The 19,682-nt window shown below is 43.7% G+C and overlaps 4 protein-coding genes across 4 annotated transcripts; 3 read left to right on the plus strand and 1 right to left on the minus strand.

The window, feature by feature from the left end:
- The first annotated feature begins 1,297 nt into the window (after positions 1-1,297).
- LOC134078037 (potassium/sodium hyperpolarization-activated cyclic nucleotide-gated channel 3-like) lies at positions 1,298-3,227 on the plus strand. Its single transcript, XM_062533664.1, has 4 exons — positions 1,298-1,393; positions 1,567-1,713; positions 1,992-2,223; positions 2,621-3,227. The coding sequence occupies exons 1-4, from the start codon at positions 1,298-1,300 to the stop codon at positions 2,788-2,790; spliced, it is 645 nt and encodes a 214-aa protein (XP_062389648.1). The 3' UTR covers positions 2,791-3,227.
- A 3,268-nt stretch (positions 3,228-6,495) lies between these two features.
- ska3 (spindle and kinetochore associated complex subunit 3) lies at positions 6,496-12,846 on the plus strand. Its single transcript, XM_062533455.1, has 12 exons — positions 6,496-6,630; positions 6,889-6,992; positions 7,310-7,377; positions 7,605-7,776; positions 8,038-8,518; positions 8,721-8,785; positions 9,813-10,009; positions 10,272-10,469; positions 10,860-11,072; positions 11,319-11,425; positions 11,697-11,827; positions 12,190-12,846. The coding sequence occupies exons 2-12, from the start codon at positions 6,890-6,892 to the stop codon at positions 12,357-12,359; spliced, it is 1,905 nt and encodes a 634-aa protein (XP_062389439.1). The 5' UTR covers positions 6,496-6,630; position 6,889; the 3' UTR covers positions 12,360-12,846.
- Positions 12,847-14,136: 1,290 nt separating this feature from the next.
- On the minus strand, positions 14,137-16,050 carry sap18 (Sin3A-associated protein). The gene is made up of 4 exons (XM_062534476.1): positions 15,880-16,050; positions 15,179-15,288; positions 14,857-14,979; positions 14,137-14,526 (listed from the first exon to the last, which is right to left on the minus strand). The coding sequence occupies exons 1-4, from the start codon at positions 15,949-15,951 to the stop codon at positions 14,370-14,372; spliced, it is 462 nt and encodes a 153-aa protein (XP_062390460.1). The 5' UTR covers positions 15,952-16,050; the 3' UTR covers positions 14,137-14,369.
- Positions 16,051-16,138: 88 nt separating this feature from the next.
- On the plus strand, positions 16,139-19,308 carry LOC134078500 (uncharacterized). Its single transcript, XM_062534475.1, has 2 exons — positions 16,139-16,420; positions 16,700-19,308. Exons 1-2 carry the CDS (start codon positions 16,243-16,245, stop codon positions 18,088-18,090), a joined length of 1,569 nt encoding a protein of 522 aa, XP_062390459.1. The 5' UTR covers positions 16,139-16,242; the 3' UTR covers positions 18,091-19,308.
- The last annotated feature ends 374 nt before the right edge of the window (positions 19,309-19,682 follow it).

Consider the following 19,682-nt stretch of genomic DNA (forward strand, 5'->3'; position numbering starts at 1 on the left):
GCTCTCTTAGGACTTGACTTACAGCAGTGACCCCAACGCTACCAAGACGACCAGAATGGTGAGGATCCTGATGTTTGTAAGGATACTGAGTCTGGTACGACTTCTACGGGTATCCAGGCTGGTCCGGTTCTTTAATGAGGTGGAGAAGGTGAGCAAGCTCTATACATCGCATCTCTAGAGTTGTATCTTAAACTCAAGCACTGGGCCTTCCAATGCATGTTTTACAATGTAATAGCTTAGTATTAACAATCTAAGAAACATACCGTACTGAAAATGATATACAGCATACCAAGATATTTTGCATTGTTCATAAACTACATGAGGTTCAATGGTCAAATATTTCATCATAACTTCCCCCTCCCCCCAAACACACACACACACACACAGACACACACGTACGGTATGTGCACATGTACAGTATGTGCTTTATTCGTCTCTCCCAAGGTGTCCAATGCAAACCTTGAGGTGGTGCGCCTGGTATTCCGAGTGCTGTCCCTCTTAATGACCATATTCCTCCTGTGCCACTGGAATGGCTGCATCCAGTACTTTGTGCCCATGCTGGAGGACTTTCCAGCGGACTGCTGGGTGAGGAGAGAGAACCTCATGGTAAGATTCTAAATTAGTAGCAATGGCAACGGAATTTGTGTAGAGTGGAAGTGCAGATCTAGAAGTTATTCTATAGTTTTCAGTTCCTGGAATGAAGTGCTTGAGTTTGCAAACCCCCATAAAATGGGTCATTGATCAATATCCTTTAAACTTATTTCCAAATAAGAAAAAACGATCATTAATCACTAGTCACTAATGCTTCATTAGTGTTGCACATAGTGTGTGACCAGCAGTTTCCCTGACTCTTATTATAACTCATGTAATAAATAGCACACAAGCCAAATTGGACTTGGGCTATTCGAAACCAGGAATAGAAAACAAGATATGCTTTGTCAGGATATGTGATGACATCGGATCATGGCAGAAGTATATTCTCATTGTATTTTATTTTCTATACCATATCATGTAACCTCTATAAAAAGAAAGTGCTGACTGGTGCCCTCTTTCTCAGAACGCCTCGGTGGCTGAGAAATACTCCTTTGGCGTCTTCCGGGCCCTTTCTCACATGACCGCCGTCTCGTACGGATCCTCCGAGAGCCCCACAAGCAAGGCGTCCACTTTAACTAAGCATCACATTAGTGCCGCACGCTGCCTTTTGCCTTTTGTTTTTGTCCTGCAAGACTGACTCACACTTACACTCATGTGCCTTTCTCTCCTAGATGAGACAGAGATGTGGATTGTCATTATCAGTATGGTGTCGGGGGCCTTGATGTATACATTGTTGGTGGCTAACGCTGCGGCCATGATGTCCAACGTTGACATAACAGCAAAGGCATACAAGAGCAAGGTATCGTACTATAAGCCACTGAGCTGAGGAGGGGAGGGAAAAAGATAATTTTTTTGCAAGTGTTTGCAAGCATCCGGTAAGAAAGAGAGTGAAAAAAAAACACAGATCTTAAGCTGAGTGATGCAGGTGTTGAAGAATGCAGCTGGTCTGCTCACAGGTGCATCTTCCCACAGATGAATCATCTCGACGACTACATGACCTTCATGAAGCTCCCCAAGGAGTTGCGCACCCGCATCAGCAGCTACTACCAGGCCCGCTACGGGGGGAAATGGTTTGATGAAAAGGACATATTAAATTGGGTGTCTGAGTCTCTGAAAGAGGTACGGTGTGGCCATGCTTTTCACTGATGATTGTTTTGGTTGGGTGGTTTGGTATGGTTAGAATTTCTGTGAGTTGCTTTTTTTCCTGGTGATTTTGGTCATTGATGGTCATTTTCATGTTTTTTTTTCCATTTAAACTTTTATATTCACACTGAATTTGTCAAATCTCTCATTTTCAATGGTTTTTCTTTTCCATTTTTTTTATTATTATTTTTTTGATTTTGGAACATTGTATTGGTGTTCACTTTGCTACTTTATCTTCACCCTCTTTATGAAAGGAAATTCTGACCATCATGTGTGACGGGCTGCTCAGAAAGGTGCCGATATTCCGGAACTGTGACAAAAGCTTCATCTCCTCGATCCTGCCTCACCTGCAGCATGAGGTCTTCCAGGAGGGCGACGTCATCGTCCAGCAGAACGGGCCAGGTGACCGCATGTTCCTGATCGAGCACGGCCAGGTCCTGGTGGAGAGTCTGGAGAAGGAGCTCTGCGATGGAGACCACTTCGGAGGTCAGGTGGTCTGGGCCCATAAGCTCTTTTTTTTCAGTGTTGTTGTAATTCTCATTTTTGTGTGTTGTGAGCGGTCAGTTTGCTGTGTTTGATTGTTTGTTGTCCAAAACTCCTGGAAGTTTTCTCAGTTAAATTAATCTCAGATTTTTTGAGCTGAACAACTATTGATTGACTACACAGAGCATGTGATATGCCTCCATATTTCACACACAGTGATTTTTTCATTCAACTACTTGCCTTCATTAGGTGGAAGTGTTTACTGAGATGAGACTGTATTAGACTAAATGAAAGTTAGAGGATTATCTCTGAAATGACTGACTGCTCTGTCTTGAGTGTGATTGTCAGTGTTTCACTGAGGCACTGACGTGCTCTGTCTGTGCTGTGTGTGCCCCTACAGAGATGTGCCTCCTTAACCAGGGCAATCGCTTGTCTACTGTCCGAGCCCTGACTGTGTGCCAGCTCTTCTCTCTGTCTGTGACTAGCTTTCACGAGGTGCTGCAAAGATTCCCGGACGTTAGGAAGGAGGTGGAGAAGATGTCTGACAACACCAACACAAGCTTTGTGTGACACAAATACTGAAGAGACAAAAATGTTCCTTTCTTTTATACACCAAACATGTAGTTTGTTTTCCCCCAATACATTGATAAGTCAAAGAAGATTCTCAAAGAAGGATTTGAATCAGTGTAAAATTCTATGAAAGTTAAGTAAGAGCAACTACATTTTTAATGACCCCACAGACTCGATTTTAGTAATTTAATATTTTATTTGTATTTTTCGAGTTACATCAAATAATCATCGGGAAAGAAATCAATCATTTATTTTGTTAGAGTGCCCCAAAAACCGTGAAAGATTTAAACTTACTGTACTGCGCAGGTCTATTTTGGTCTATTTTACCGTTTAGCAGGCATATTTGACACAGACGTGCGCTGCTCACCCCACTCACCCCAACCCTGGATGAACCGGTCACGCGAATCTCACACACTCACACACACGCAAGCACGCACGTACGCCGCTCCTCAGCCGAACACACACACGGTGCCCGAGGCCAGCCTGTGCTTGTATTCGTACAGGTAGTAGGAGGCCTGGGGGAAGTTGCACTTCATCTCCATCTTGCCGGGCACCACGTGGACGGCCACGCCGGCTCCCAGGCCCTCGCGCAGCTTGCGGAGCATGCGGGAGGCCAGGTAGAGGCGCGCCTTCTCCGGCTCCTCCTCCAGAGTGGCGTAGACCTCCGGCGGCGGGTTGGGGATCTTCCACTCCAGGTCCACGATCAGCTGGTGGATGCGGGCCTTGTCCAGGGAGACCGGCGTGTCCCGATAGCAGGCCACCACGTGCGGGCACGGCGGCGACGGACCTCCGCCGGGGCGGATCGACAAGAAGTTGTTGGGTGGTGGTGCCACGGTCGGGGCTGTGTTGGGCTCCTTCTTCTCCCCACCTCCATCCACCTCTCCCTCCCCTGTTTCGGCCGTCTCCTGAGGGGGAGCCTCCCCGGCCGCCGCGGCCGCCGTCTGGTCCTCGTTCCAGGCCCCCGAGGCCGGGTGCACCATCACAGCCCAGCGCAGCCAGTCGTAGTTGCGCTCCAGTTTCTTGAGGATGCCCTCGGCCTGCTCCTCCGGCGGCTTGCCGTCGCACACGGCCTCCTGCACCTGTCGCCGGATGTCCTCCTCGGCCTGCTTCAGGAAGTAGCCCGAGCAGCGCCCTCCGGTGGTCTTCATCTTGCGGTACAGCGCGCCCATACGGTCGGACCAGGTCTTCATGAGCAGCGCCTGGTCTCGGCCCGCCAACGAAGCCTGGGTGAAGAGGCAGAGGAGCCCTGTGCCCAGGACAAAGTTCACCTGTAGCACACAAAGCAATAGAGGCATACTGTAAGTGTGTTTAAGTGTTGCCACATTAACAATTCATTGTCATCAGTCAGACTTCAGGTGAATAATTCAGAGCTCAAGATTTTCACGCGTGCTGTATTCTCTCCTGCAAATTTTACCCTGGGGTACAGCATTTCCATGGAAAGAGAGAGTGAGGTTTTGTTTTCTTACTGCCAGTTCTCTACAGTTCAAGAGATCACTTGGTATGGTCAGCTGGTAATCATGATGTTCATGAACTAATAATCAGTCATTAGTCAGTGTCAATCTCACTAGAGGCCCAACAGTATAATGGTACCATAATAATTGTGCTACACTATTATGTTAATGGAACTTTAATGGAACTAGATGACAATGCTGAACACACATATGCTGATGCAATAGTTACCAAAGTACAGAAATACTGAAATATATCAACTTTTGTAATTCCTTGTTGGGTGAACTGTAGTAGAACAAAACATTTTTCATCAACATTAATATATACTGTATGTGTTAACCTTGAATATGCTGTATATATCTTGAAAATATCACATTCATCATCTGTGAATTGATTAGGAATAGCTACAGTATGTTTTTGGTTTGGTTAGGTTTTGTTAAGTTGGATAGACCAAAGCTGCAGAAAGGTGTCAGAGGCCATCTATTCCTGAGGCAGTGACAGTTTTTCTTAGCAGCCTTTGATTATTTTGTTGTTTTTTGAAAATATCTGAAAGCTAAAAAAAACTGCCTCAAAAGAGAGGAGACTATGCACAAATGTTGTGTCTCTCCATTGAATCCAGTCCCCTTTATATCGCCGAACAAGTACTCTTAAAAGAGTGACGTTTTTATGTCAGCTGACATTGCACATTGATGTTTGTTTTTGATAAGTCTACCAAAGTTAAAGAAGTACTTACTACCTCCCAAGGTCAGGCCCCACTTTCCTCTGGTGTCCATAGACAGAGTTTAGATTATGGATGAATGAATAGAAATACTGTATTTATACTTACTGTATACAATGCTCTTCCAGTGATATTTGGTCATATTTAGACTAAACAAATCACACATTTCTTGCCGTCAAAAATTTCAATCACTTTCATGGCAGATTGAACAGAACACTACACTTTAACCAACTTTACTTCAGGTTATTTCTTTTGTTTTCTTTTAGAATAGAATATGATATAGTTTATTCTTCCCTGATTTTTTTATATGTATCATTTGAATTGGTTAGATATTGTATTGTTTTTACATATCTAAATTTCCATTAAAGAATATCTCTATCTCTCATCCAGCCTTGTGTTAGAACTATTTTGTGTAATTAAATGTATTTTAATTCATCAGTAAGTAACTATGCCAAACGAGACAGTACCCCTTCGCTGCCATTTAGTTTGACCTGTTTGACCTCACTGACCTTGACGCAGAACTCCCTCATCTCCCAGCGTTTGGGTTGGCGGCGCTGGACCAGCTCCTCCAGTATCGTGGGCTGGTCTGTCAGCGCTGAGATGCCCATCATTCGGCTGTAGAGTGCAGTCAGCTGCCTTTCCAACTGATGCTCCCTGACATACTCCAGAAACACCTCCTTCTCACGCTTGGCGAAGTCCGGCTGGGCCCTGATCGCAGTCCCCAGCTGGTTGTAAACCACTACGAGGTCGTCCTCCAGGCGGTGGATCTCCACGTCAGTGATCAGGCCAGGTCCGAAGGAGCTCAGCTCCTGGTCTATGTGGTCCAGGTTCTTCTTCACCAGGTCTGTGTCCTCTGGTGTGGCACTGCCGCCTAGGTAGGAGCAGATACCCTCAACAAGAACTTTCATGGTCTGCATGTAGCCAACCGGTTCCAGGACTTTACCGAACAGTGCCATGGTGAAGAAGAGTTGATATCCTTCCTAAATAGCAGAGAAGACACAATTTATTACAACCATTACAGAGTTTACAGTATTTTTCATTTGAGACCCTCTCTGCGTACTTTGTTTGTGTTTTAATATACCTTCCATTATAGTAAATTATGTTAAATATGTGTGACATGTTAATTTATTTTATATGTTTAATAATTTTGCTACCAAATAAGACTCACCTAGCAGAGAAAAGAGTGGAGTGTGGCTTCAGTCTGACCTTCACTGAGCTGCTCTGCTCACTATTTATATACCCCAACAAAATCTGATAAGCTTTTTTTTTTCAGGAATTAACCTACAAGCTTGAAATGACTTAAATGAATGCTAGGTTAGCTAAGGACAATGTTGTGTTGAAGAGATAAAATCAAAGAAAACCCTTTATGAGAGTGTTATTTCATGTCATAGTTTATTCATCATAATGTTAAGAGTTAACATAGTTGAGTCATTTATATGTTTGGTTCATACAAAATAAAACCTAAATTGTCCTGAAAGTGTACAATTCCCATTTTTTACAGGAGAGTGTGTATTATTTCCACATTATACTCCAGAACCAGTGGTGGCAGTAGCTTCATAGATCTTAACAGCAGCTGCCAGACTGGAGCAAAGAAATGATGTGACGTACAGTGACGTACTTCCGCATACTTCCGGAAGCGCGGAAATTTGAAAAACATCGGTACTGTGTTTTAGGTAAACAATAATTATTATGGATATGTCTTATTTCTTGAGTTTGATTCATTATAGTTATATTGCAAGGTTGTTGATACATTTATGTAGGGTGTTACTTAACGTGAGTTGTTATTGTTATTGTAGGGTAACTAACTTGACGTGTATAACATTAACGTTAGCACGTCAAAGAAACGTTTATTATGAGTATATCATCATTGTAGACAAGGTAGCTATTTAGATTGTGTTCTGTATTTATCCATTATTTTTTGCGTCCGACAGAATGGAGCAGCGGGTGAAGTTTTTCGCTAAGCTGCGACATTTAGTGGGACATTTGGAGAAAGACACGGCACATCTCCAAGAGATAACTGAGAGTCAGAACCACGGTGAGTAGTTCACTGCGTCCGTCATCTGTAAATTACCAGGGGGGTATTTGAAGTACGCGATAGTGACAAACCTGGGTAAGTTAACTCAAAGTAAATGGTAAAGGTCCTAATAAGAGCCGTTTGGCTTCATTCTGCTAACAAAACAATGCCACGCGACTCTTGTTGTAGGAGGTTTACCACTTACTTTGAGTACCCAGGTTTGTCACTAAACCACGTATTTGTAATAACCCTCAGAAGGTATCGTAACTGCTACTGCCATAAAAACTCTTCACCTCTTCTTGACGAAATTGCATGCATTATTATTTCATTTTGTTTAGATGACACCTCTGAGGGAGCTTGCCTGGCAACTTTGCATGAGCTGCAATCAGATGTCAGAGGGTTTAAGGTATGGTATTGGTTATCTTTTTCACTTTTTCATGTATTTATTTAGCAGATGATTTCATCCAAATGGAATAACACTCAAGCAAGGTGGCCTTAGCTGGCAATAATTACCACAACAAGAAAAGCAATATAATACAGAGGAAACCTTTTTAGTTTAATATGTCTCCCTTTCTATTTGTGGCTCTTCACTTCACTGTGCTTATAATATGCCTATATCTGTTTGATGTGTAGTCACAGATACAGCAGGAACTTGTTAAAAGCAAAGACGAGAGGGAGGAAGGGGTGAACTTCATACAGACATGGTCAGAAAAGAGACAACAAGTGAAAGAAGCCCTTGACTTACTGAGCAGCCACCTGGAGCAATATGGCTACAAACCCAGACAGCCAACGCAGAAACCTCCAGGTAAAACAGACCAAAGCTATTGGCATGAACGAGGACATGCACTTTAGTGTGCGTTTGAAAATACCAATTCTTCATATTGAAAATATTTCAGGAAATTGTGTTCCATGTCCTCTTATTTGAATAGCTTTAGTCTTTTAACTACTTCTACTTTGAACTACTTCTATGTTGTATGACGACATCTTCTTGTGTTACCTGACCACCACGTCTGTCATGCTTTTTCCACTTCTTTTCTTATTTGCTCTTTCTTTGTCATCATTCCAGTTGCAGGGTCTGAGTGCGGCGAATCCGAATCTCAGTCTGAGGCAGGAGAAGAGGAGGAGGAGGAGTTGGAGCAGGAGACTGGCGAGGAAGATCAAGACGCAGAGGAAGAAGATGAAGATGAGCATCCAGAACAACACAAAGACCTGGACCAGCTCACTCCAGAGAGGTTAGCCCCCTCCCTGTTCTCGGTCATGTGCACCCCGAAGCTCACCGACTTCGGCCTGTCGGAACTGCACCTGCAGAACATGTTGAAAAACTACGGTGTGGCCCAGGACCCGACCCCGATGGCCCCAAAGGGGCTTCTGTCGCCCCTCTCAGCGCCCGTACAGCCACCGGTGCCCAAGACGCCCAAGTGCTTCCTCAAACTGGACGAGGATGCACCCACCCCACAGCTGGAGGACTTTGGTATCTCGGAGTACACCATGCGCCTCAACAATGACTTCACCATGGACCTCCTCCGTAAGCCGCCAAAGGCTTCCAGGTAGTCAGCTTGGCACAGTTTTGTCACCGTTATACCCTGCTTTGCAATTTGTAAGCTGAAAAGAAACAGTTTGGGGATAAAATAGACCACAGGTTTGACTATACCTAATGAGTAGACACAGTATATGTAATAATGATATGATATGATGATATACTCATAAGTATCTATTTGAAGAAGAGTGTGTTTTTTTGCAAACCTTTAGCAAACAGTCCTCTGGACCAGTGGAAACGATTCCCCAGTTGGCGCCATCTAGCCTTGTCTTCAGTGGTAAATATCACTTTTCTCATAGCGACTCCTCTCCATTTGAAATGTTTGTATAACCCTGTTCATAAAGTGTACTCATAAAGTGTCTACAAATACTTTGAGTAACATATTGTAGGAGTTACCTTTTTAGTTCACTTTCAAATACGGGGTAGCCTTAAGGGGTACCCAGTTAAGCTAAAATGGATTAAAAGGGTCATACCTAAAAGGGGCACACAACTGCAATGAAACATGTGGTGCAATACTGGGGGTTCTGGGCACACATTGGCAGTGTCAGGGATTACATTCGCTGTATTGTAAATCAGTGTAGCATGAAAAATGAGTTTGTCAGTCTTGTTTGAAGGTAAAGAAGTACATTGTGATAGCAGGAGAGGTTAAGCAGATGGGTTAGCATTCACTATCCTGTAAATCACAGGTTTGAATCTCAGCTGCCACTGTCATTGCAAGGCATTGAACCCTGAGTTGCTCCAGGGAGACTGTCTCTAAAATGATTTAACATGAATAAGTTCAGTTGTTAAAGGGATATTCCGCCATTTTTGGAAATACGCTCATTTTCCACCTCCCCTCGAGCAAAACAATCGATATTTACCTTGTTCCCGTTCATCCAGCCATTCTGTGAGTCTGGCGATACAACTTTTAGCTTCACCTTAGCATAGATCATTAAATCGGATTAGACCATTAGCTTCTCGCCTGCTAGCTTCATGTTTAAAAGTGACTAAGATTTCTGGTAATTTTCCCATTTAAAACGTGTCTCCTCTCAAGTTAGAAAGTGCAATAAGACCAACTGAAAATGAAACCTGGCGTTTTTCTAGGCTGATTTGACATGGAACTACACTCCCATCTGGCGTAATAATCAAGGCAACTTGCAAACGTACCATAGGCGCAGTGATATCGTACGCAGCATCTGAAAATAGTCCCCATAGACAACAAGCAGTAGTAGTGCCAGTAGTTTGCAAGTTGCCTTGATTATTACAAGATTAAGATTGGCATATAATTTCTCTTCAATCTTCAATCTTAATTTTAATCTGCCCAGAGTACATGGACACCCCTGTAACACCCGAAATCCGGACACCAGGATTCAGGATCATGAAGAAGGCTCCACCGCATACCCCTGCCCAGAGTTGCCACAACAACCCGGATTCCCCCCCAAGCCAGTCCAATGATCTTATCTCTCCTGAACTTCCCACGTTCGAGACACCTTACGTCCGCAAACTCCTAAGTGTTCAAAAGGTGAGTACGTTGAAGTTAGAAGTGATCATTTTGTTCTTTTAGTATTAAGCTTGTGGTATTAACATCAAACATGCCAGCTGAAGGAGCGATGTCTTTTAGGGCATGTGGGATTTAGGCTTAAAAAATGACTCCCATTAAGCAAACAATGCCTTAGAGAGAATGATTGACTGGTGTTTACATTGTGTGTCCAAATATGCTGAAATGGAAAATGCCAGCACTCACCGTCTCTCCTCCCTCACACCTGCCTCTTTGATCATCTCAGGACATTAAATCTGATGAGCCGGCCTCACAGAAGCCAGGACTGAGCAGCGCTTTCGAGCGCGCTCCCGCCCTGAACGGTCCGCGCAGCTCCACGTCGGAGGACATTCCTGAGATGCCGGTCAAGCCATGTGATGCGGAGCTGCAGCGAACGCCCGAGATGCCGAGCCTGCAGTCCATCCTGGGACGCACGCTACAAAGCGTAAGGCTTGATTAGTACATCCTGCAGTGGTGTGTGTAGGAGTGCACAATGAAGGGGCATGTTTCGGCAAGCTAGAGAACATGGGGCACGGCACAGACACAGATACAGACATGACAGTCAGTTGACCTGGTTTTGTTCTCGACAAAACAAGTCATGAATGCCTTTCGGGTTGGGTAAGTGGCTTAATTGTACCGGCTCACATTTTTTCGTTTGGCGGCAAGATGCTTCGTAAGTGTGTGGTTGCATCCATTTCATGGTAGAGTGGGTTGGCAATAATCTAAAAAAAATAATATAAATAAAAAATGGTAGATTCAGATTGTGGGTAAACTGTGGGTGGGTATGCCATTTACCTTTCTTCTCTCATGCCTCTCTCTTTATCTATCCATACAGATAAATGTAGAGGCCCGTAGCTTGTCTATAGTGGGCATGGCAGGAGAACCAGCGCCAGGTCCTAAGGAACCGCCCGCTCCCGCTTTGGATCTTCAGGAGAACTACACCCAGGAGTGGAACCTGTCGAGCCCACGGGTCAGGAGGGAGTTTGAGTCAGAACCACGCACCCCAGAGATGCCAGACATGAGCTCCATCACCCAGGACATCTTCAAAGTGAGTCTGTGGAGGGTTTGTTTAAATAATGACTTCTATTGTATGGTAAAAAAAAAACATCAAGGGCATGATCCGTATTGCGTAATCTTTTTATTACATTTTTTCCTTCTTGGATCCTTTGGCTGACTAGCAATGTATGCCCGGGCGTTTAGAGCAATGTGAATGTACAATGTATTTGTGCATCCTTCTCCGCCACGTCTGACCCCCAGTGTGTCTGTGCTCTCCCCTCCCCTCTTGCTTCTGAAGCTGGTGTCTCAGTGCAACACTGAGATGAAGTCAGCCGCCATCCAGCCGCCGCTCAAAGCAGGGCTGCAGGCCACAGCAACCGGGAAGGAGAACAAGCCAGCCATCCAGTGAGTCTTGCACATCTCCCCGAGGGGGGAACATATTTAATTGGTCTCAGAAAAGCAATCTATTCTGGATCCAATTGGTGAAAGCAGTTCAATGTGTCACGCGAGAGCTATGCAAGGCCATGACTGTTCAGAACTCTCAACGTGTGAGTCACAGACAGGAGCTCAGTTCTCTCCTGCGCTGGATCTCCATAGTCTTTGAAGGACGGTAGGGTCTTTGCCAGCCTCAGGTGTAGCGGCTTCATCTCTGCCCTTCTCCCCTGTTCTCCCGCAGACTTCAGAGCCTGGCGCTGGTGACGGAGAAGGAGTTCCTGGGCCTGGCCAGCTACCTCAGAAAGATCCCCCTCGGGCGCCTGAACGAGGCCATCCAGGAGATTAACACAGCTCTGCACCAGCGGCAGAACGGTGGGTGTGATGAGAGCGTGACAAGAGTTCGTTTCTAGGGAGTGAGGTCTAACTTTGTTTTTAATGAGCCTTGATAAACCATAAATAAACCATATTAGAATAGTTTCTAGTAGGGGACTACAAGTCGTCTGGCATTGGGGTCAGACTGTGGTCAGTGTCGGCTGAAAGTTTAGTTAGTCATTTGTCGTTTTCTCTTTGATAATGACAATCTTTACCTCTCCCTTCTTAAGGTGTCTCTCAACATTCTAATTGTTCATAACTGTTTCTCAGATTTGTAACTGTTCCTAATTTCATTTAGAAGACATCCCTACATGAGTGGTCCTCAGAAATGTATTTTCATGTCCGCTTACCCTGTACCACAGGTTCATATTCGGACCCAATGCAGTTCCTGATGGACGAGCTTAGGAGCATCACAGGCATCGGGGTGAAGGCACCCATGTTCCTGCTGTGCCTGACGCAGCTGAAGAGGGTCGAGCACATCCAGGGAGCTGGAAATAACGCCATGTACAAGCTGCTTCCTACAAACACATGAATGCCGCCATGCTCCGCCCAACTGCTCACTTGGAAAGGCTTCGTTCAGCCTCTCAAAAGATCATTTCAGTGCTGTTAGTTTGACTGACACTCATTCAAGGCAGGTTGTTTAACAGCCTATGTGTATATACCACATACTGTGTTTTGGTTGTATGCTTCATTACAATTTCCACCCTGTGTATAGTGTATGTACATATTTTCTGTTTTATATGTGTCTCAGCCCAAAACAAGGGGCTGTATGTTGTAGTTTCAAGAAATTCACTTGCTCTTTTCCTTGTGGACGAGAGTTTTGTTTGTTTTGTCTAGTCGATCTTCAGTGGCAGGCAGCTGTTCCCAATGAACTTTGAATGAACTAATGCCTTTCTCTCCTTTATGCCCTTGTGTTGATTATTCTAACAGGAGATAAAAGCAAAACAGGGAACAATTTACAATGGCCTTACACACATTTTTCTAATGTATATACCAGTAATAAACTTCAATAAATTACACTATAATGTGGTCCTCTTGTATGCTTCAGATACTATTATGAAATGCTTACTGTGATCACTGTTGTGAAACACGTATCTTCAAAGCCAGTTAAATCAGTTATAATGGCCAGAGCGAGTGCATGTGTTTTCCAGTGAAGTAGCCAAAATATTAAATTGATTACTGTAATTTCTACTAGCTATTAGCTATTAGCTGCAGCTTATACGTTGAGTACTTAGTACAGGAGGGGCGGTTAATATGTTGTTTATTTTAACTTGCATAAAACACTGTCCTGCGGCTTATATGCAGGAAATGATTGTAGTGACTGGCATTAGTAAGAAGAGTGTAAAGGTGCTCAGTAGTATTCTTTTCTATACCTGCATTAGTGATCTGAATTTACACTGATGTGGAGAAAGGAAATTATGCATACAGTGGGTATAGTAAGTATTCACACCCATGCTAAAGTTGACTAAAAAGAGGAATATAAAATCATCTTTTGAGAATTGATTGTAATGCCTTAATTCAAAAAATGAGTAAAAATAAAACCGTTGAGGACACTAATTTTCTTTGTGATTGAAGAATGTATCGTAAATAGATAAATGTTCTTCCTTAAATACAGGTTGCATAAGTATTCAACCCCTATGTTAAATTCCCATAGGAGCAGGAGGATTTTTTATATGTTTTTATTTTTAAAGGCCAGCTATTTCATGGATCCAGGATATTATGCATCCTGATAAAGTTCCCTTCGGCCTTTGGAATTAAAATAGCCCCACATCATCACATACCCTTCACCATAGCTAGAGATTGGCATGGTGCTTTTTACAGTTAGCCAATTAGCCTGTTTGATGCTCATTGAGCTCAATGCAAATCAAACAGGCTAATAGGCTAACTGGAAAAAGCACCATGCCAATCTCTATCTATGGTGAAGGGTATGTGATGATGTGGGGCTATTTTAATTTCAAAGGCCAAGGGAACTTTATCAGGATGCATAATATCCTGGATCCATGAAATAGCTGGCCTTTAAAAATAAAAACATATAAAAAATCATCCTGCTCCTATGGGAATTTAACATAGGGGTTGAATACTTATGCAACCTGTATTTAAGGAAGAACATTTATCTATTTACGATACATTCTTCAATCACAAAGAAAATTAGTGTCCTTAGCGGTTTGATTTTTACTCATTTTTTGAATTAAGGCATTACAATCAATTCTCAAAAGATGATTTTATATTCCTCTTTTTAGTCAACTTTAGCATGGGTGTGAATACTTACTATACCCACTGTATACACACACACACACACACAATCTTGATTATGGATGGAAAAAAAGTTTATTTAACATCAAAAGAATCTATAAGAGAAAGTAATACTAGCTCCACTCTGATCTCAAAGTCATCTTTGTATAAAATCCACAAGAGAAATTAAAAGCATAGCAAAAGGAAAACAAAAAAAGAAAAATCCACCGCCAAACCATTAATGGGCTCATGGGTTGACACGTCTTGTAGGATCCCTTCCGCATGAGGTCTTCTCCTCGGACCCAGGGGATCAGTAAGGCCTCATGCGGCCAGGCACAGCTGGCGTCCTATTGGGTGGCGTTATGGCGATGTCCAGGTAGTCTCCTATTTGAAAGCGCTGGGACTGCAGTGTCATGGAGTCGTCTGCTCCTTTTCGGCCCGATATGGTGCTTCCTATATCTTTAACCCTACATTGGAAAACAGACAGGCGAATGTGTGAACTTGGGCAACTTCAATGTTCAGTTATATTTAATAATTTACATACATCCATTAATATTTGTTGTCTAAAAGGCAGAGCACAATGCTAGACACAGGGCTTAAAGCAACGACAATGTCTGTGCCTGAAGTTATCAGACATTCAGGAGGACGTCATATTTACTCTAGTCTAATGGCCTACTTTCAGATCTTCAACGTGCCGCCTCATGCCTGAATTCAGGCACAGTGCCTGAACACTTTAAGCCCTGTAGACATTATTGTATTTAGTTACTTTCAACAAAAATCGTTTAGACATAGTTTACCTATAGCCTTGCCGTTTCGGATCTGGATACACAATAGCAAAACCAAAGTGAGTGCCTTTTTTTCGAGCATCAGGGTAGACCTCCTTCACTAAACTCGTCAGTTCTTTTAGGGTGGCATCCATCCTGCATATTGGGGAGGGGGGTCAAATATGGCATAATATAATTGCAATGCAGTTATATCCATTTCTCTCATAGTCAGGATCAATCAAAATGATTTCTCTGAACAAAATTGCCAATTTACATTATGCAAATAAATAATTTAATTTGAATATCAGACAAGTATGGTTAAATATGCTTACAAAAGGAACATAGAGTATTTTACCATGTATAGATCTGTAGTTCACTTGAGGGGACATTTCCACGGGCAAACTCGTCTATTCTATGATGCCTGCCATTGTTGGTTGTGAACACTCGCAGAAGAAGTGGGCAGGTCTGTCCAAACGAACGAATGACAAAGCATAATGTTCCAACAATCTCTCCCAAGCATAAACAAAAGCAGATACATAACACTTGGCCATCACAGTTGCTCAATGCCACCTATTTTATCCCTTAATAATAAGTATACGTATCTACAATAGTTCGATGGCATACTTCTGTATTGTTACTAACCTACCTCTATAATATCGTTAACCTGTTTTTGAAAATGTACTGCTTTTCTGCAATTAGTCATTCAACGACTAGTCATGAGAAGCTTAAGTGTATGTTTTTTGAAGTGTTCTGTAATGTTAAACCAACTCTACCTGTTAGCAATTCAAGCTACATTAGCTTGATTGGAAAATTAGGCTAACTGTCTCCGGCTACTCAACTCATTGTTAAACTAACTTGTGCATGCATCAAATTGAGATTGTTATTTGAACCGTAAAGTAAAGCATGTGCATCATTATTTCTGATACACAACAACTCCGAAACAGCATTAAGTTTCAAAGCAAACAGGCCGACGCAAAGCAGTGTGGCTAGTTAGCACATTGGCGTGAGAGACCGAACACTTCGCAATCAAATGCTGAAAAACATAGTGCGAATTACCTTTTCCCTATCGACGGGTTTCTCGGGTTCTTTCTTTATTTCTTCTTGTGTAACTCTGGATTCCACAGCCATTTCTAATTACAAATATTCACAACAAACACTAGCGTTATTGATTAGCAGGCTGCAGCAAGGGAACCTGTTGAGTGTGTCGCGTACAGATGTCGTCAGAAGAAGGCTGGAAAGGCCGAGTTCTTGACCAATCACAGTCGTGAAAAAGAATACTCGAGACGACGAACAGCCATTAAAATGACGACCGAACCATTAGCGTTTCCTGTGCAGTGTACTCTTGCCGCCATTTTGGGAGTCAGGGTATGAGAAAGCGAGTTTAAATCACCACGGGTCCACACATTTTGTGGTCCCAATATGGTTCACACGTGCGTGGTGGCTGGTTGTCGGAATCGGAGAACACCCGGGACCACTCTATCCTTTTATCGGTTTCCTCGTGACCCAGAAAGGAAACAGCGTTGGATAGCTGCTGTGAATAGAAAGGGATGGGTGCCAAACGACGGGAGTAGGCTGTGTAGTACCCACTTCATCTCAGGTATGTCTAGGAGTGACCGCTAGATAATCCAGGATTCTCCATCATACAATCATTTTAGCACGAATAATTTGTTCATAAACGATCAGATGCTATTTTTGAAACTTTTTTCTTTTAAAAATCTGATGTTTCTTTTCTGTTGACTGCTGATAGTAATTGCATTGTCAGTCAATCTCCACCAGGTGGGTTTGTTTGCACTTGGAAACTTTTACCTCTTTAAAAAGACCACCTACTATGAGGCATCTAAAGGTGAAATCCTCTCTATTCTTTTTTTTCTCTCAGGTAAACAGGTGAAGAATCCCCGGTCACCGGATTATGTTCCCTCAGTTTTCACCACTGCAGCCTCCTTGTCCGAGACCATGAAAGAAGCCGGCACGTTTGAACTGTCAGACAAACAGGAGGCGCAGGTGGAAGCAGCCAATGCCTTGCTCTTCCTCCAGTGCCAAGGCAGGTTTACGGGGGAGATGGTCCAGAACCAAGGGCAGGATCAGGACCCTGAGGAGCCTGAGACCACATCTTCGTCCACGAGCAGCGATGACGAGGACGAAGATGAAGACGACAGTGATGAGATGGGCCAGATGAGTGACTGCAAAGGCAAAGCCGAGAAGCTGTGTAGAAGTGCCTCAACTCGGTTCATTGACTACGAAGCCAGCCTGAAAGCCCTGAGGAGGGAGAACCGGGCCCTGCGGGAGTCTGTGGAGAAGATGTCCCTCACTGAGGCGTCGCTCCGGAACGATCCGGAGAAGGTATGCTTCTACACGGGGCTTCCGAACTACTTTGTCTTCGAGACGGTCATGTGGCTGCTGGCCCCACACATGAAGGGGGACAAGAACTCCAAGCTCTCCAAGTTCCAGCAGCTGCTCCTGACGCTCATGAGGCTCCGGTTAGACCTGCGGAACCAGGACTTGGCCTACCGCTTCGGTGTGAAGGTTGCCACGGTGACCCGCACGGTCCACAGGATCATCAACATAATGTCCGCCACCCTTGTGCCCACCGCTGTCTTCTGGCCCTCCCGGGTGGAACTGAGGAAGAACCTTCCGGCAGCTCTGAAGGCCACGCATCCGGACTGTGCTGTGATCATTGACTGCTTCAGGGTTTCCTTGGAGAGGCCGATCGACTCTGAGCTGAACCAGCAGATCCCCACCACTGCAGATGGGAGGATACTCTACACCCCTCGGGCGTCTGGGGCTAACGAGCTCAAGTACCTCATTGGTGTCGCCCCACAGGGAGTGGTTACATTTGTGTCGCGAGGGTCGCCCGGCAACGTGAGCGACAAGTGCCTGGCAGAAGGGTGTGGCTTCCTCTGCAAGCTCCTCCCAGGGGACGTGGTGCTGGCTGATCACGACCTGGACATCGCAGAGTCGGTGGCGGCACGTGGCGCACAGCTGAAAGTCACCGGCTCCAGCGGCGTCATCCACGGTGAGGGTTTTCCAGAGATGAGCCGTGCTCCGTGGACCGCCAACAACACCATCACACCAGAGAGACTCAGTGTCCACAGACACGTGGAGAAGGTCATCTCCATGGTGAAGAAGAGGTACGCCATCCTCACGGGTCCAGTGGAGAGCCCATTCACCGCTGTTGACCGAGCCTCCAGCATGACCACGTTTGACAAGATAGTGCAGGTGGCCTGTGCCTTAAACAACCTGTGCATCTCGGCAGCTCCTCTTGAGTAACCACTCACCCGCACTCTTAACAACCCTTCATCGCAAGGGCTTTTGCTATTTGCAGGTACTTCCTGCAATCAAAGAGAGGAACTTCTGTATTATAATTTTTTTTTGTCCTCACATTTTTTTTTTTTTTGAACATACATGTATTTCTGCTTACATGTTTCATACTCATTGGGGTTTATGGATATGTGTTAATGCACTTAAAGGACCAGTCTACCTACCCAGTTGTGGTTCAGTATGAGACAAATATGGAATGTGTGTGTGTGCTGTACTGCAGTCAGTCGGTCGGTCATAGTAGCTTTTCTGTAGCAGTGCCAAGGGCAGTGGCACAGCTCTGGGAACTGAAATTTGTACACTTTTTGGTTGGATGGGGACATTCCATGCATTCTTCACATTCGAACTGGCAGATTCCGCATGCTGAATAACAAGAGACCTCCACACAGCTCTCTGGGCCAAAGGTCCCCATGTCTGTGAGGTCCAGACATGATGAAGATAACGTTCATGTTGAGTATGATTACCGTAATGTTAGTCTCGATATCAGCTGTACTCAGGTGCTAGTGCCTTAGCCTCTGTAATGCTGACGCAAAGGTTATTATCAAAAAAGGTTCATGTCTTTGAAAAGATAATGTATCTTTCTATATATTTTTGCATCAATAACGAGATCATTCGTTCTCTATGTCTTTGACATAACCATAGATATTGCGCAATTGTTTTTGCAAAAAGCTTCTGCTGTTTCTTGAAACAAGGTGTTTATTACTGTTATTTCCATTTTTTTAGACATCAAAACAATATGTTATGGTACTGATTAAAGTAATTGAGTACTTAATCACTTTACATGTAAACACTCTGTGTGTGTGTGAGAGAGCGAGAGCGTGAGCAAGAGTGTGTGAAGTATGTGTGAGTGTTATGTGCATGTTATGACATTTTGTTCATGTATGTTTGTGCATGTTTGTCAAACATGGTTTATATTTTGTTAATGATACAACTGACAGCTGTCAACACTTTATATTTTTGTTAACACTATGACTTTCAACTGTTCATACCTTTAAAGAAAAAAAGTTAAACAACACATCTATCTTGCACTTTTTTTTCTTTTTCAATATACTTGTGCCAGACGTACTGTACATCTTGTATTATCTTCATAAGGTTCTTGATTCCAACATCATCTTTGTTTGAAAGGTGATTGACTGTATGCATATTTGTCCATAAAATGTCCTCCACCCACTACTTGACTGTTTTTTATGCTCATTTGTCAAACGAACCTTATATGAAACCATACATCAGTCAGAAAAAATAAAGTCTCTATTGTAGAAAAGAAAGCTAATAATATTGCAACACCACATCTTATTGCTGCTATCACTTTGCATCTGAAAACATCAGAAAGTGAGAGTTAAGCCTACACTGACAAGATTTGGGAAAGATAGTTGAACAATTGTAGTCAATTTGAGTAATGCTTGAATGAGGGGCATTAGTTAAAAGACTTAAATCTTTCAAGAATCTTTCCTAAATCTTGTCAGCGTGTGGTAGGCTTCAAGATAACTGAGAAAAGAATCAGTGACTTTCAGGAAAGCTGTGGTGGAGTGACACAGCCTCACAGG

The sequence above is a fragment of the Sardina pilchardus genome, chromosome 4, assembly GCF_963854185.1.
Source record: "Sardina pilchardus chromosome 4, fSarPil1.1, whole genome shotgun sequence".
NCBI classification, from domain to species: domain Eukaryota; kingdom Metazoa; phylum Chordata; class Actinopteri; order Clupeiformes; family Clupeidae; genus Sardina; species Sardina pilchardus.